Source organism: Carcharodon carcharias, chromosome 1 (genome assembly GCF_017639515.1).
Source record: "Carcharodon carcharias isolate sCarCar2 chromosome 1, sCarCar2.pri, whole genome shotgun sequence".
Classification (NCBI taxonomy): Eukaryota; Metazoa; Chordata; class Chondrichthyes; order Lamniformes; family Lamnidae; genus Carcharodon; species Carcharodon carcharias.
Window position 1 is genome coordinate 115475725 of NC_054467.1, and position 17282 is coordinate 115493006.

General features: G+C 40.0%; 1 protein-coding gene across 1 annotated transcript in view; it reads left to right on the forward strand.

Moving 5' to 3' along the window:
* lap3 (leucine aminopeptidase 3) overlaps positions 1-10816 on the forward strand; it is a 62970-nt gene extending 52154 nt beyond the window's left edge. Inside the window, exon 13 of the mRNA XM_041190661.1 lies at positions 10363-10816. Within this exon, the coding sequence (XP_041046595.1) occupies positions 10363-10558 (196 nt within the window). The 3' untranslated portion in view covers positions 10559-10816. The remainder of the gene's footprint in view (positions 1-10362) is intronic.
* The last annotated feature ends 6466 nt before the right edge of the window (positions 10817-17282 follow it).

Below are 17282 nucleotides of genomic sequence, written 5' to 3' on the forward strand. Positions count from 1 at the left end.
AAAGAGGGCTTTACTGGCTTGGGCATGTGCATAGGATGGAAGATGGCTGCATCCCCAAGGTTATGCTATACCAGAAGGGCGTCCAGAGTTCCGATGCAAGGATGCTTCAAATGAGACGTGAAAGCTCTCAACTTCATTCATGACAAGTGAGAACCTCAAGCTGATGATTGAGGCAAATGGAGTCCGGAGTTTGCCACTACAACAACATACAACAACATGTGTTTTAAGAAGCTCCAAAGCAGACACCAGCTCTACAAACAAGGCGTCAGCAGAGATCATCCTGCACCCCTGGCAAGGAACAGCTTCATGTGCGGCACTCATGCACTCATGGTAGACATTGCCTTTCCAGAATTGGCTTGTTCAGCCATCAAACAAAGTGCAGCAGATGATCTCATTTGACTTCACCAAATTCTGAGGCTGCATTCCTATCATCTCTCGCAGATGAAGGATGCCAACCAACCATCATAATCTAACCCTGATACATGCGATCTGAAGTGCAGTGCACCAGAACTCTACAAAGTAATTTGCATGTGGTCTAACCAGAGATTTGTAAAGCTGTAGCAAAACATCCTCCCCTTTATGTTCTAGCTCTCTAGTTATAAAGGATAGGAAACTTCCTGTTGATTATCACATACTGCCCTCCCTCAGCTGATGAATCAATACTCCTCCATATTGATCACCACTTGGAAGAAGCACTGAGGATGGCAAAGTAACAGAATGGGTGCCCTTGGTGGTACCTCTGAGTCGGGGACTTGAATGTCCAGCACCAAGAGTGGCTCAGTAGCATCACTACTGACCAAACTGGCTGAGTACTGAAGGATATATCTGCCAGACTGGGCCTGTGGCAGCTGGTGAGGGAATCAACAAGAAGGAAAAATCTACTAGACCTTATTCTCACCAATCTACCCATCACAGATTCATCTGTTCATGACAGTACTGGTAGGAGTGACCATTGCACAGTCCTTGTGAAGACAAAGCCCCCACTTCGCACTGAGGATACCCTGCATCATGAGGTATAACACAACTGCCGTGCTAAATGGGATAGATTCAGAAACAATCTATCAACTCAAAACTAGGCATCCATCAGGCAGAAGCAGAATCGGATTCTACCACAATGTGTAACCTCATGGCCTGGCATATCCCTTAATCTCTACCATTACCATCAAGCCAACGACTCAATCCTGGTTCAATGAAGAGTGCATGAAAGCATGCCAGGATCAGCACCAGGCACACCTAAAAATGAGGTGTCAACCTGGTGATGCCACAATACAGGACTACTTGCATGCCAAACAGCTGAAGCAGCATGCAATAGACAGAGTCAAGTGATCCCACAATCAACCTGATCAGATCAAGACTCTGCAGTCCTACCACATCCAGTCATTTATGGTGGACAATTAAACAACTAACCAGAGAAGTAGGTTCCACAGAGAGCCTTCTTCTCAATGATGGAGGAGCCCAGCACATCAGTGCAAAAGACAAGATTGAAGCATTTGCAACCATCAGTGCCAATTGGATGATACATCTCTGTCTCCTCCATCAGTCCACAGCATCATAGATGCCAGTCTTCAGCCAATTTGATTCACTCCTCTTGATATCAAGAAAACGTTGAAGGTACTGGATACTGCAAAGGCTCTGGGCCCTGAGAACATTCTGGCAGTAGTACTAAAGAGTTGTGTTCCAGAACCAACCATGCCTCTAGCCACACTCTTCCAGTAAAGCTACATCACTGGCATCTACCTGACAATGTGGAAAATTGCCTGGGTATTTCATTTCCAAAAAGCCAGGACTAATCCAATCTGCCCAATTACCACCTCATCAACATCCATTCGACCATCTGTAAAGTGATGGAAGGCATCGTCGACAGTAAATCAATGGTGAAGGCATCACTATTTTTCCTTAGTTCTGATGAAGAGTCATTCGGACTCGAAACGTTAACTGTATTCCTCTCCGCAGATGCTGTCAGACCTGCTGAGTTTTTCCAGGTATTTTTGTTTTTGTTTTGGATTTCCAGCATCCGCAGTTTTTTGCTTTTATCTTAGTGAAGGCATCATTGCTGTCCATTGATTGAAAAATGATGCCTACTCAGGGTTGCAAGTTTCTGCCGTGGGTCTTCATGTGACTGAACAGGCCAGTTCTTGACCCACAGATCTTTGTGCATGTGGGGTAGGATATCCTATGAGGTAATGGGATCCAAAGTGCAGGATTTGCTTCCTATTCTATCCTTCTCTGCCGCCACTCTACCTCATCATTAGGCATTGGGACTCAAAGCATGCTACAGCTTGATAGACAAGTTGTTGCCATTCTGAACGATTATCATTAAGGTTAATTATTAATCATTAAGGTCATGCTTCAAAGATAGCTTCAGAGTGCCTGTGAAGTGTTTTCTTTGGGCTTGTTTCCACTGGAGTTAGAAGTGTGAGGGGTGACTTGATTGAAGTTTATAAGATCCTGAACAGTATTGACAAGGGTTACGTGGAAAAAATGTTTCCCCTGGTGGGTGAGTCCAGAACTAGGGGTCACTGTTTTAAAATAAGGGGTTGCCCTTTTAGGACAGGGACGATGAGAAATTTTTTCTGACTGTTGTGCGACTTTGGAACTCTCTGCCTTAGAAGGTGCGGAGGCGGAGTCATTGAATATTTTTAAGGCAAAGGTAGATAGATTCTTGTTTGGCAAGGGAATCAAAGGTTATCAGGGGTCAGTAGGTGTGTGGGATTCAAAACACAAATAGATCAACCGTGATCTTATTGAATGGTGGAGCAGACTCGAGGGATAAGATGACCTACTTCTCCTATTTTGTATATTTGTATATTAGAGGTGAGGTGAGAGTGACTGCCCGTGACATCAAGGGAGCATTTGATCTAGTGTGGAATCAAGGAGCCCAAACAAAATTGAAGTAAATGAGAATCAGGGGGAAAACTCTCCGCTGGTTGGTGTCATACTGAGCACAAAGGAATATAGTTCTGGTTATTGGAGGCCAATAATCTCAGACCCAGGACATGGCTGCAGCAGCTCCTCAGGGTAGTGCTCGTCAAAGACTCCATCATAAAGTAAGAAATGGGGATCCTCACTGAAGATTGCACCATTTGCGATTCCTCAGATACAGAAATAGTCCGTGTCCATATGCAGCATGGACAACATTCAGGCTTGGGCTGATAAGTGGCAAGTAATGTTACTGCCACACAAGTGCCAGATAAGAGAGTATTTAACCACCTCTCCTTGACATCACTGAATCCCCTATAGCAAAATCCTGAGGTTTACCAGAAACTGAACTGGACTAACCATATAAATATTGTGGCTACAAGAGTAGGTCAGAGGCTGGGAATTCTGTAGCAAGTAACTAACCTCATGTTTCCCCAAAGACTGTCTACAAGGCACAAGTCAGGAGTGTGATGGAATACGCTGCACTTGCCTGGATGAGTGAAGCTCCAACAACACTTGAGAAGCTCAATACCATCCAGGACAAAGCAGCCCGCTTGACTGGCACCCATCCGCTGCATTAACTATTCACTCCCTCCACCACTGATGCATAGTGGCACTAGTGTGTAGCATATACAAGATGCACTGCAGCAACTCGCAAAGCATCCTTCGGCAGCGACTTCTAAACGCGCAACCTCTACCACCTAGAAACACAAGGGCAGCAGATGCAGGGGAACACCACCACCTGCAAGTTCCCCTCCAAGCCACTCACCATTCTAACTTGGAACTATATTGCCATTCTCTCACTGTCACCAGGTCAAAAACCTGGAACATCTTTCCTAACAGCACTGTGGGTGTACTTGCACCATATGGACTGCAGGGGTTCAAGAAAATGGCTCAATACCACCATCTCGAGGACAGTTAGGGATAGGCAACAAATGCTGGCCTTGGCAGTAACACCCACACCCCCACAGAAGAATAAAAAAATACTGTTCTGTCTGTTAGAAATAAAATTAATGTAAACACCTCTATATTTTTATATTAACATTTCATTAGTCTATTTGATTTTTTTAAAAATGTATTCTTTCACTGAGATGTGGGCATCGCTTGCAAGGCCAGCATTTGTTGTCCATCCCTAATTGCCCTTGAACTGACCTTTCTAGGTCATTTCAGAGAGCAGTTAAGAGCCAACCATAGTGCTGTGGGTCTGGAGTTACAGGTAGACCAGATCAGGTAAGGATGGTAGATTTCCTTCCCTAAAAGACATTAGTGAACCAGGTGGGTTTTTATGACAATTGATGATAGTTTCATGGTCCCTATTACTAGGGCTGGCTTTATATTCCATATTTATTAATTGAATTCAAATTCCACCAGCTGCCATGGTGGGATTTGAACCCCTGCCCCCAGACCATTAGCCTCAGTCTCTGGATTACTAGTCAAGTGACATTATTGCTACATCACCATCTCCCCAAGTTTTTGTACCAGACCATTACATTTTAGTGATCTATGTACATGGATCTCTTTGGACTCCACTGTTGCTAGCTTTTTACCATTTAAAAAATATTCGGATCTAACCTTTCTTGGTCCAAAATCTATGTGTTCACAAACTGCTTTGAAATCTATATGTCAGTGTTGCCTACTTAATTTTTGTAATTTTTTGCTTCCACTACTAACTATGCATCATTGTGTCATTGGCAAACTTGGATACTGGTCCTATCCTTTCATTGAAATTATTGGTTCTCAAACTTTTTTTTCCGCGGAGTACTTAGACGGGACAGAAGATCCTGCAGGCCACCTACAGGTCCTACCCCAAACACTTTCACTTGCAACCGCAAAAAATATACTCACCATAACAATTGGGAAGAATGGTGCTGCTTTTGATCAGAGACCAATGGGGTTATGATGGTTCTAAGCTGCAAAGCTTCAGTCTCATGTTGGGCTCCATGTTCAGGCTGTTCCCGTTGTTTGCAGCCCCATAAGTCTTGAAAATCTGATCTCGCAGTTGTATGTTGTAATTGTTGGATAAATTTTATTTATAAAACTTCATTGTTGTCGTTCGTGCTGATGATTAGCCCTGCCACCCATGTGGGAACTAGTCTGATTGTGTGACATCATGATAGCGGTGGGATTGAGAGTTCTGGCCCGTTCTCTTGTATAACCTCAGCTGTGCCTTTGCATGTCATTGGCTTGCATTTTGGACCAGCCCGTGGGCTACTTGGAGGACCCTAACAGACCACGGGCCATACTTTGGGAACCATTGATCTAAGTCTTAATAAATAATGAATAGTTGAAGCACCAGCACAGGTTCTTTTGGGACACCACAGTCACGTCCTTCCATTCGAGTACATCCCTGTTATACCTACTTGCTATCTTCTACCGCCTAACCAGTCTCCCAACCAGATGAATGGTTTGCCTTGAATTCCATGAGCTTCAATTTTTGCTAATGGTTTTATGAAAAGAACCTTATTAAATGCCTTTTATAAGTCCATGGACATTTCCTTGTCCACTACTTTAGTATTTGCTAAAAAAAAAATCAGTCAGGCTTGCTAGACATGACATATTGACAAATCCATGTTGGCTCTTTAATCGGCTTAACGACATATTGTTTACAAATCCATGTTGCCATTATTCGCTTACATATCCACACCCTTATGCTATCAGCTAGTTTTATTTCTCATTAATACAAAAATGTGTAGTAGAAACATAACCTTTGCAGGTTCACTTCAGATACAGTTGCTTTCAGACTTTTAGCAGGCTACTCAGCAGAAACTTCCAATTATCTGACATCTGTTTGAATTTGGCACTGTCTATGGGAAATCTATGGTATCAATGAGCAGGGCAAGCAGCAGGGAGCCTGTACAACCAATTAAACAACAAGCAGACAGCAAACCATGCAGTAGAAAAACAGAAAATATAAATTATATTTAATTGTTTGAACAGGAATCAAAATAAATGTTTTGACACACACTTGACATGAAGAGAAATAGATAAAAGAGAAGAACAGTAAAGATACTAAATTTAAGGTTTATTTTTAAAGAAATCTACAACATTATTTTTCTACTGAGGGAATAATACTCCACATTTGTAAAATTATTTTTTCAGGGCCAAAGTGTTTTTCAGGGTAATTACCACGTAATATAGCTTTTTCCACAACTCACTGGGGATAGTGTGCTGTAATATCAAGCCCCACTGTTCCCCGAGCCGTGACAAATGTGAAAAGTTTGACCAAACCACTGGATTGCCTGAATTCTACCTAACTGTTTAATTTAGATTAACAGAATATGAGCACCAAGTTTGTAAACTTAATAAGTAAATAGCTGTTTATTGAACAAATTGTCCTTAACTAGTGGCAAAAGAAAGAAAAATGAACCACTAACTTCTAACTCTATAACTTAAATTCTACCCCTTCTTAAACCCCAAACAAACACACACACACACACACACACACACACACACATAAAACACACAAAACATGGATCTTAAGGGATCTTCGGTAGCACCAATCCGGAGTACAGAATTAGATGGATTGATTTTGATTGATGTCTTCCAAATTCCTTGCAGTTTGTTGTTGATGACGTGAGGTGGTCTCCCAGCACTTTCAGCCTGTGGTTCACTGGTTGAAAAACTTGCTTTATAATGTCTCTACTGGTGATTTTTTCCTGTTTCCTCTTGACAGGGGTTTTTGGAGAAAGCAGATTACAGAGATGTGAAGAATAGCTAGCTAGCTACTATGGCAGAATTACTGGAATATTATAAACACAGGAGAGAGAGGTTTTGGGCCTTCCCTCTTTGCAGGCTAGAAGCTGTTCTGTCTGCACTGTTACCACACAAACCCTACTCACTTAGTCAGGAGCCAGTTAAAATGCTGTCGTCAGGCAGTTCCCCTTAGTCCAGGACTCCATTCCAGCATCACCTTGTTCTTTTATGGCACACTCTGTTCCAGAATAACAACATTGTAGACATTCCTCACCCTATTCCAGTGAACATGTCTTTCAAACTGCAGCCATGGTAGTTTTTAAAGCCACTGTGCAAGAAAAACAAAAATAGGTTCTTTACACTTTAAAAACTCAGTTACTTTAGATTTTACAAAGCCTACCTTTTCTATCAATCTTTAGAATGAGACAACTGGATAATTAGCCTGATTTCATGTCTTCACAGTGAATTTTGTAAAGATTTCATCACCAAAGATGGTAACAGCGCAGCCTGTGGAGAAGCAGTGTATGACTGACAGCAAGTTCCAGATTTGAACATTTAACTGTGCATGTGTGGATGTTAGAATTTGCTGTCAGTTTTACAGTGTTATGACCACAGCCGGTGTTAATTGCTGCATAACCAAATCCAAGAGGGAAACTTGATTTACAGGCCACAACCTTTTATTTTGTACTCTGAAAAAGAGATGACGCACCAATCTCAGCAGTAAGAGGTCCAGTAACAGTTTTGGGTTTTTAAAAATTAAAAGTAAAAGTTTTATTAACAAAAAATAAAAGAAAGCTCAAGCACACAAGATTTCAGTTACAAAATTAAGTTTAGTCTTACAAAACATTCCCCCAAAACTCTCTACTTGGTCAAACCCACAAGTAAACACTTCCAGGCAACACTCCCTTATTGATGTCGACTATGAAATCCAGTAATACTACACAAGGCAACCTTCAATAAATATAGCTTCAATAAATTTGTACGACATGAACGTTACTCTCTTCCACTCTGCTGTGCAATCCGTTTCAGAATAAAATTGCTTGCTGCAGCCCAAGACTTTTCTAGCTTGACTGGATAGGTGATTCAAACGGTATCCTCTCCCAACCCAGTGCTCCAGCTAACTCAACAGCTCCAGCCATCTCTAGCTATGTCTCTCTCAACAGCTATCCACAGTAACTCTAATATACCTTTTTGCTCTTTCATCTCATTTTCATTGCTCTCACACCCCTCTTTGAAACTCAAACCCTTCCAAATATAAGATCTTTCATGTTTCCATCTTGTCTTTGTTTTTGGATCAATAAAATACCATATCCCCACTACTTATTTACCAATGAATTCCTGCAAGATGCAAACATTTTTCTTCCTATCTTTGACTCCCCTTTGATATTCAAACAAACTCTCAACTTATCTAAAAATGTAAATATTCGATCTAACCTATTTACTTATACCTCAACTTTACATCTCTGCCCTTTTCATGTTTCCAAACCCCAGACAACCTGAGTCCTATCAAACTCTTCCCAGCTTAATTAAATCACACACTCAGACAAGCCAGCCTCCTTTACAGAATAACACAATATTTCCCAAAATATTTTTTAAAATGAAATCCATTCTCATAACAGTAATAATGGCAAGTGCTGACAGCCTCACTGCTATTAGAACAGCAAAATCCAGGCTGTTTCTCAAATTTTATAGAGGTCAAATAACATCTGAAAGAAAATTATTAATTAATGTTTCAGCTGGAATCTTTATTATATCATTATTAAATTTAGGATGTAAATCCAGTTCCTGTAGTCTTATACTGAATTATAGAGTTAAACTGAACAAATTCATATCCATTAGATGGTTCCTATTTTGTGTGAACTTACATTCTGTGGTTGATAGGCTTTGTGTTAAGCCATTAATATTTTTCAGCATTTTTTTAGATAAACAGTATTAACATTCATGAACTTGAGTAGTGCCACTGTTGTGTGGTAAAAGAACTGCAAAGTATTTTCTGTTTGGATTTGATACTGAAAGTTCCTAAGGATATATTAATGCTCTCCTGCCCAATCTCATCCTGCACCTCTCCCATAAACTACAGATCATCCAATACTCTGCTGCCCATAACCTACTTGCGGAAAGTCCTTCTTTCTCACAACCCCTATCATCACTGACCTACATTGGCTTCTGGTTCCCCAGTGTCTCAAATTTAACATTCGCATCCTCATGTTTAAAACTATTCGTGGTTTCATCCCTTCCTATCTCTGACTTCCTCCAGCCCTACAAGCTCCCCACAACTTTTATGCACCTCCCCCACTAGCCCCACAACTGTTTTTAGCCATCTTGGTTCTGAAAGTCCCTGCCTCAGTCCCTTTGCCCTACTACCTCTCTCAACTTTTTTAAAACCCCCTTAAAACTTACCCCTTTGACCAATCTTTTGTTGCCTCTGTTAATATCCAATTTGACGCAGCATACATTTTATTTGATTAAGCTTCTGTGAAGAGCCTTGGAATGTTTTCCACAGTGAATGCAATTTGTTAATATAGATCTAAGCTAGAGTTTAATTTTATTTTGTGCAAATCATATTATAGGGACAGATTTTCATTTTATGACCATCCTGCTATATAGGAGAATGAGATTTTGGGTTGGGGGGGGTTGGTGCTGGAGGGGAATCTCTGGAACTCTGTCTTTTCAGATTTTCTGTTTACCCTTAATTTAGGCTGTAAACAGGTAGAAGCCTGAGTAACATTTGCAAGTTGGGGTCAAATGGTATTGTCAGTACTGCAACAACATTTTTGTATAATTTGTTAGTTTGTAGGCAAACTGGGAGTTGGCTATATCCAATTGTATTTAAAAGGATAACTAGCTTCAATCAGGGAAAGCTGGAAATAGGGGATTTAGGGGTGGTTAATAAATGCTGTCCTGGGCAGCGATGCACACATTCCGTAAACAAATAAATAAAAAGGTCTGACAGTCAGTTTTCCTACAGATTCTTGTGTATTATGAACAATTATTTAATGTCTGTGCAGCTACAATTTTCATTTTCCTGAAAGCTGTTTCATTTGACTCCCACTTCCCCTCTCTTTTCTAAGGTGCTACTGGAGATTCATGATGATCAGCAGTGTCACTGGATCTCCTGCCTTCCAGCACATTGCAATTAGCGTTGGCCGCTTCCCTAATGAGGCCTGATCATGAAAATTAATTAGATCTCAGCTGATGTCATTGTGATTAGAGTATCTCTATCCACTACCTGCCCAAAATATGCTCAATGTGAAAATCCATCCCATGATGTGTGGCATAAGATGTTATCTAAGAATTGAAACAGTTGAATGTAAGCCTATAGTCATTAAACTGTAACTGTACCATAGCAGAAAAAATGCAAAATGTGACTAACATTGAACCATTTCACCCACCGTTCAAAATAAAACAAAAATTTAAAAGCATTCTCTCAGTAAATGCAAGTGAAAATATAAAGAAGGGAGCTTGTTAGATTCAACTGGGTTGATGCAGTGATGACCCAATCACTGCCCATTAGGGCAGAGTGACACTTATAGCAGCCCTGTCTGCTGTGTTTCACTTGATGATCAAGTGGATAAAATAAGAATTTGCTGGGAAAGATGTGGAGGAAATGCAATAAAAAAAGATTTTAAAAAAAATGTTGTGAATTTTTCAGGAAAGGAATTTACAATATAAAAAAATCAATTGTGAACTTTCAAAGAAGTGTATTTGCTGCCACTTGATAATTTCACTCTTCTCTGAAATGTTCTACAGGTCTGGTGGTGCATGTACAGCTGCAGCGTTCCTGCGAGAGTTTGTTACAGTCCCTCACTGGGCTCACCTTGACATAGCTGGTGTAATGTCAAACAAAGATGAAGTTCCATACCTGCGAAAGGGAATGGCAGGAAGACCAACCAGGACGTTAGTGGAATTTACAGCCTACCTGAGTCAAGAAAGCCAAAAATCTTAAATTGCACTTTTAAAGATGAGCCCACATACTTTTGCTTTTGTATTTTTCCGCTTTGTCAGTTTCATAATTCTAATACCTACACAAATATCTTTTTATTTTGTATTTGTGATAAAGTTTACTTTTGATTTTATTTCTTTTGCAAGTGGAAAGATGCAACTTAAATGAAAAAGGGACTTACATACTTTATGAATGAACAATCTTGTGATGATTGACATTTGTTTATAAATACATTAAACAGTGATTTTTATCTTCTCTAAACCATGACTGCCATAATTCATTATGCAACTACTCTGCAGTAACACGAAAGCTGCAGTGCCTTTTACAAATACTGAAAGCGTGAAAACCTAAGAATTTTGAAAAAAAATGATCATATTCGAAAAGTCTACTGAAAGGGAAAGCTAACACATATCGAGCCTTCAATATGGCTAGCCACCAGTATTTTTGTAATGTTGAAAATGATGTTGAGACTGTACAAGCCAAAACAGTAAAGGAATATTAACTAGACATAACAAGACTTTCTAACTGATCACGACTGTAATTACAAAATATTCCGTATTGACATTGTCAAGGTCAGAGGAACTCTAACTAATGGATGCAAAATCATTCCAGAATGTACACAATTCTTTTGATCCATCTTCAATAGAAGTAAATGTACAAAGGAATAATTAGAGACATAGAAAATGTTTGGCACAGAAGGAGGCCAGTCGGTCCATTGTGTTTGATCCAACCAGAAAGGGCTACCCAGCCAAATCCCACTTTCTTGTTTGGTCCGTAGCTTTGTAGCTTACGGCACTTGAAGTGCATATCCTAACAGTTTTTGAATATGATGAGGATTTCTGCCTCTATCTCCCTTTCAAGCAGAGTTCCAGAGCCGAATCGACCTCTAGATGAAATAATTTCGCCTCAACTTCCCTCTAATCCTTTTACTAATTACTTTAAACCTACGTCTATTTTTATTGACCTCTCTGCCAAAGGAAATAGGTCCTTCCTATCCACTCCATTCTAGATCCCTCATTTTATACACCTCAATTAAATCTCCCTTTAGCCTCCTCTGTTTGAAAGAAAACAACTCTATTTATGTGATCTTTTCCTCATAACAAAATTTCTCCATTCCTGACGACATCCTTGTAAATGTCCTCTGTACCATCTCCAGTTAGATTACATCCTTCCTGTAATGCGATGACCAGATTGTATGTAGTGAATGGTAGCATGGCAATAATGTAACTAGACTAATCCAGAGGCCTGGACTAGTGCTCCAAGGACACACGCTCAAATTTGGAATACAAAAATCTAGTTGCAACAGTGATGTTCATGAAACTATTGGATTGTCATAAAAAGCCATCTGGTTCACTAATGCCCTTCAGGACAGGACATCTGTCATGCTTATGCAGTTTGGCCTACGTGTGACTCCAGACCCACAGCAATATGGTTGACTCTTAACTGCCCTCTAAAATGGCCTAGCAAGCCAGTATGTTTTATCAAACAAAGACAAAAAATAGTTGTTTAATAGTACAAAACTTGAATATTTTCTACCCCGGAGGGCGGTGGAAGCTCAATCATTTAGCACGTTCAAGACAGAAATCAATAGATTTCTGGAGACTAATGACATCAAGGGATATGGAGATAGAATGAGAAAGTAGCATTGTGGTAGATGATCTACCATAATCTAATTGAATGGCAGAGCAGGCTTGAAGGGCTGAATAGCCTACTTCTGTCCCTATGTACCTAGAATTGCTGAAAAATGAGATGTTATCGCGCAAACTTGAATGGGCATAAGGCCACCACTTTTGGTTCTGAAAAATACCCAGTCTACCTCAAATTACCCTGGAAGGGTAAGGTGTCTCAAAAATTTGAGCAACAGGTGAAGCTAGCTGTTGCACACTGTTACTCTGCTGTAGTGATTACATGAGTGATGTTCTCTGCTAACAGGATGCTGCCAAAAAGATGTTCTGCTCATCATGCAAATGAGCAATGTGGTATATGAATTTCAGTGGTGGTCTGATGCCAGTTATATAGATTGTATGTCCCAATGATTGGCAGATCAAAAGCATATCCCTTCAGCTTGAACTGGCAAAATACTACCCATACACAACCAGCCTGTGCTTGCAAAACTCAAAACATAGTGTCCAACGTTAGATGGGATTCCATGATTGGACAACACCTGCTAAACAATCCTGATTATGCTAAGAATTACGCTGGAAACCAATTTAAGATTGTCAGTCAGGCTTGCAGTTTGGCATACTTACACATGCTAGAAGCCACACTTTTCACATACAAGGTCCTGACCTTTGCAGACAAAAGGAACATTTTCACACATTGTGCCATTTTCAACTAAACTAAAGCTTAGGAATACTCATTCCCTAGGGCAATGTCCTGACCAATCAGAGTCGACCTGCCCAGTTTGAATTTGAACAAAGCTGGGCAGTAAACTGTTCCTCCATATTCTCCATGGCAACACCTCCACCAATCAGAGTCCACTTGACAACCAGTCAGCACTCTCATGCAGTATATATTGTTGTTCCCCCATTACTGTTGGAAAATTCTTGTGAGCTATCCTGATGAGTGCAAGATGAAAAGTTCAATAGCATATCTCTTTTTTCAGCAATCAATACAGAAAAGTCAAATAACAATAAAACTGGATGGACCACTGGAAATGGCAAAGGCCTAGTCAAACCTGCTAGTAGGACAGATCCAGCAGAGGCAGCAGCACAGTGGTATACAGTGGGGAAGGAGTTGCCAGGGAGAGAAATCATGGGCCCTGATGCTTCTGCTTCTGTGTTCCTTAACCCCCTACCCCACCACCTTTCAAGATTCACCAATCATTTTGCTTTAATTTATGCTCTTTATGCACAATCATAGCCTCCATGTATTTCAAATATTTGAATTTTATTCATCTATTATAGATATCACGCAAGTATGGCTCAGTTTTTATGTGTGCTTTGAGTTTTTTTTAACAAGTATTTCTAAGAAACTAATTGAACTGAAAATTTATAGAATGAAGAGGCAAACTGAAATTGGAAAATTTTGTTTGAAACAAAATTTAGTTCTCAATATTTGAAAATATAGGAGTGACACCAGGATAAGAATTAAGCATTGAAATGAAAGTGAATCAAGTGTATCTAAAGTAAAACACCTTTTCTAGTTTTCTTGGCAGAAAGCAAATCAATGTCATCGAAATTAATATTTCTTGCTAATTCATTCTCAGTGCTTAAAATTGTTAAATCATCTAATCTACTGTTAGCAGGCCAGACAGCATCTGTAAGTTTCAGTTGTTTAAATTTCAGTTCTGGACCCATAGTTCAGACTACCTATATGTAAGGAACGTATCTTTTTATTTCTGTTGGACTGTGGATTGAAATTACAATGGTTGAAGGAAATGTCTACTGGAACAGGATGAGAGATATATGCAATGTTGCAGTCCTGGAACAGAGGATGCCATGAAAGACAGGATGGTGCTGGAAAGGAGTCCTAGACCAAAGGAGCTGCCTGGCAACAATGTTTTAATTGGTTCCTGACCAGGTGACCGAGGTTTGTGTGTAAGCTGTGGAAGAATAGCTTCCAGCTTGAAAGAAACAATACTTAAAATCTCTTTCTCCTGTGTTTGTAAGATTCAGGTAATTCCACAATAATAGCTAGCTGGCTTTTTCTCCTCATATCTCTATAACCTGCTCTCTCTCTGAAAACCCCTGTCAAAAGGCAAAGGGGAAAATCACCATTAGAGACATTGAAAAGCAAGCACTCAACCAGTGAACCAGAGACTGGAGGACCACCTTGTGTTATCAATGAGAACTGAAAGGAAATTGGAAGACATCGATCAAAATCACCCCATTGAATCCTATACCCTGGAATTGGTGCTATTGAACTATTTTATCCCACCCTTAAAATCCATGTTTTTGTGTGTCTTATATGTCTTGTATGTGTGCGTATCAGGATTTAAGAAGGAGTAGGGTTGAAGTTATAGAGTTAGAAATTAGTAGTTTATATTTCTTTCTTTCGCCATTGGTTGATGACAGTTTGTTCAATAAACACTTATTTACTTATTAAGTTTACAAACCTGGTGCTCATATTTTGTAAACCTAAATTAAACAGCTAGGTTTGAGGCAATCCGGTGGTTTGGTCAAACTTTTCACATTTGTCGCGGCTCGGGGAGCAGTGGGGCTTGATATTACAGCACATTATCCCTAGTGAGTCGTGACATACAGACCATGCTGGTATGCCTTTATAAACTTCACACATTTATTAAGTAAGTCCCAATAAGTATGAAAATGTGACACTTAACAAAAGCAATGTTTTACAGTCATTTCACCCTCCAACAGAGCTTGCAATCCTCCAGTTGATTGCAGTGCTGTCTCTTGTTCTGTTGCTATCTTCTTGCTTCCCTTCCTTGAGCTGTGTGCTATGCTACTGAAAGCTGGTGCTTACTAACATTTTTTAGACGCAGCCCTGTGTATAATCAAATGGTATTCCTGAACTCTGATTTGGGTGGCGTATGATCGTTCCCTAATTGGTTTGGATGGTGTGTTAGCAGTTTCTGATTGATTTCTTATGGGTGATGGTCATCTGCTGATGTCACTTCCTGTTATCTCCTGACTGGTTCACTAAGGTGTCAAATTACTTGTGGGAGAGTCCGTCTCATAGCTTTTTCTGCTATTTCATTAACTTTTATGGCTCTGTACTGAGATAATAGGGTGCCTTAGATCTGGTTGGGGTCTGAATGCACCGCCTGAGAGTGTAGTGGGGCAGGTTTAATCAAAGCATTCAAAAGGGAATTAGACAGCTATCTGAAAAAGAATTTTGTGTTGGGTTCAGGGGAGAAGGTGAGAAACTGGCACTAAGTGAATTGCTCATTTAGAGACGCAATACAGACATAATGAGCCAAGTGGTCTCTTTTGGCGCTGTAACAATTCTATGATTCTGTGGGTCGTACAAAATAGAATAGTGCAGCACAAAAGGAAGCCATTCAGCATATCGAGTCTGCGCCAGTTCTTTCAAAGAGAAATTCAGTCAGTCCTCCCAGTACCTCCCTCCATCTGTTCGTTCCCTATAATGTTTTTCTACAAGCATTTATCGAATCTCCTTTTTAACACCAATTTGATCTGCATCTACCACAATATCAAGGATTGCATTCCAAATCCTAATCACTCACATCATAAAAGTTTTTCCTTTTGGATCTTTTGCCAATCAACTTAAATCTTGGCAATCTGATCTTTAAGCCACTGGAAACAGTTTCTATTTATTCTGTCTAAACCCTTCATAATTTCATACACCTCCATCAAATCTCGGAATTCTTGGCCCTAAGGAGAACACTTAAGCTTCTCTGTAATCCCTCATCCTTGGAACCGTCCTAATAAATCTTTCCTGAACCTTCTATAAAGTCTTCATATCTTTCGAGTATCCAAAATTGGGAACCATAGTCACAGTGGGGTTGAACAGTTTATATAGGTTTAGCAAAACTCATTGGCTTTGGCTTTTGTACTCTAAGCCTCTATTTATAAAGCCCATCGAAAGCTCAGGTTTCACTATGTCACGCTTTACGACCATGGCTTTGTCCAACAATTACGGACAACTTGGCATTCATATTATGCAACCAGCTCTGCTTCTTTGAACCTGACCCTATGCAATATCCAGACAGCAAAATACAAAAGATTTGAAAAGCACCATATACAACAATGCCATGTACAAATGAGAACATCTTAAACTAACAAAATCTTCTGGCAAATTAGTAAATTGGCATGCAAAAGTGAGCTATTTATATCCACAAAGTGGCCTTTGTTAACAGGAAAATTACACTTTGCATTGAGTGATAAATATGTTCTCATTTTAAATTGAAACTAACCATATTTACAAGTAAGTGCCCAGCATGAAGCATATAATAGGAAAGCAAAATACTGCAGATGCTGGAAATTTGGATATAAACAAAACATTTTGGAAATACTTAGCAGGCAGGCAGCATCTGTGGAGAGAGAAACAGTTAATGCTTCAGGTTCACGATTTGCACGGGTTATGAGAGGACACTGACCCCTCTGTTTCTCTGCATGGATGCCGCCAGAGATGCTGAGTAATTCCAACAAAAATAACCCCCTTTGCCAGCCCTTCAAAAAGCAGCTAGACTTCTTGTGAACCTCTCATTCCTCTTCAGCAAGAAATCCAGCAGCAGCTGCCTGAGATCCAGTATGGCACAATATTAAACAGGAATTTCAAAAACAAAAAATTAAGGTGTAAAGAAAACTTGCTAAGCATGCCAAATATTAATCTCAAAGCAATAAATGAATATTTTTAAAAAAATTAATAATTAATAAAAATTACCATTAAAAGTGCCAATCAACAGAGGTAAGTAAAAAAACCATGTTTGCCTTTTCACTTAAGCAAAGCTAGAGAGAGAGATTAAGCCCCAAGGCCTGATCACCAGGGAAGGGGGTGAGGACTGGGGCCGAGCTAATTAGTTGGGTTGTCTGTGGAGAGAGAAACAGTTAACATTTCAAGTCCATATCGCTTCTTGAGAGCTGCTCTGATGAAGAGTCATACGGATTCAAAACGTTAACTCGGTTTCTCTCGCCATAGATGCTGTTAGACCTGCTGAGTTTTTCCAGCATTTTGTTTGTTTCAGATTTCCAGTATCCACAATATTTTGCTTTTATCTAAGGAGTTGAGTTTATCACACTCGATGCTGGCCTCAGCAGAATTCATAGGAAAGTGAGGGTCGGAAGCGGGTTTCTTTTCAGCC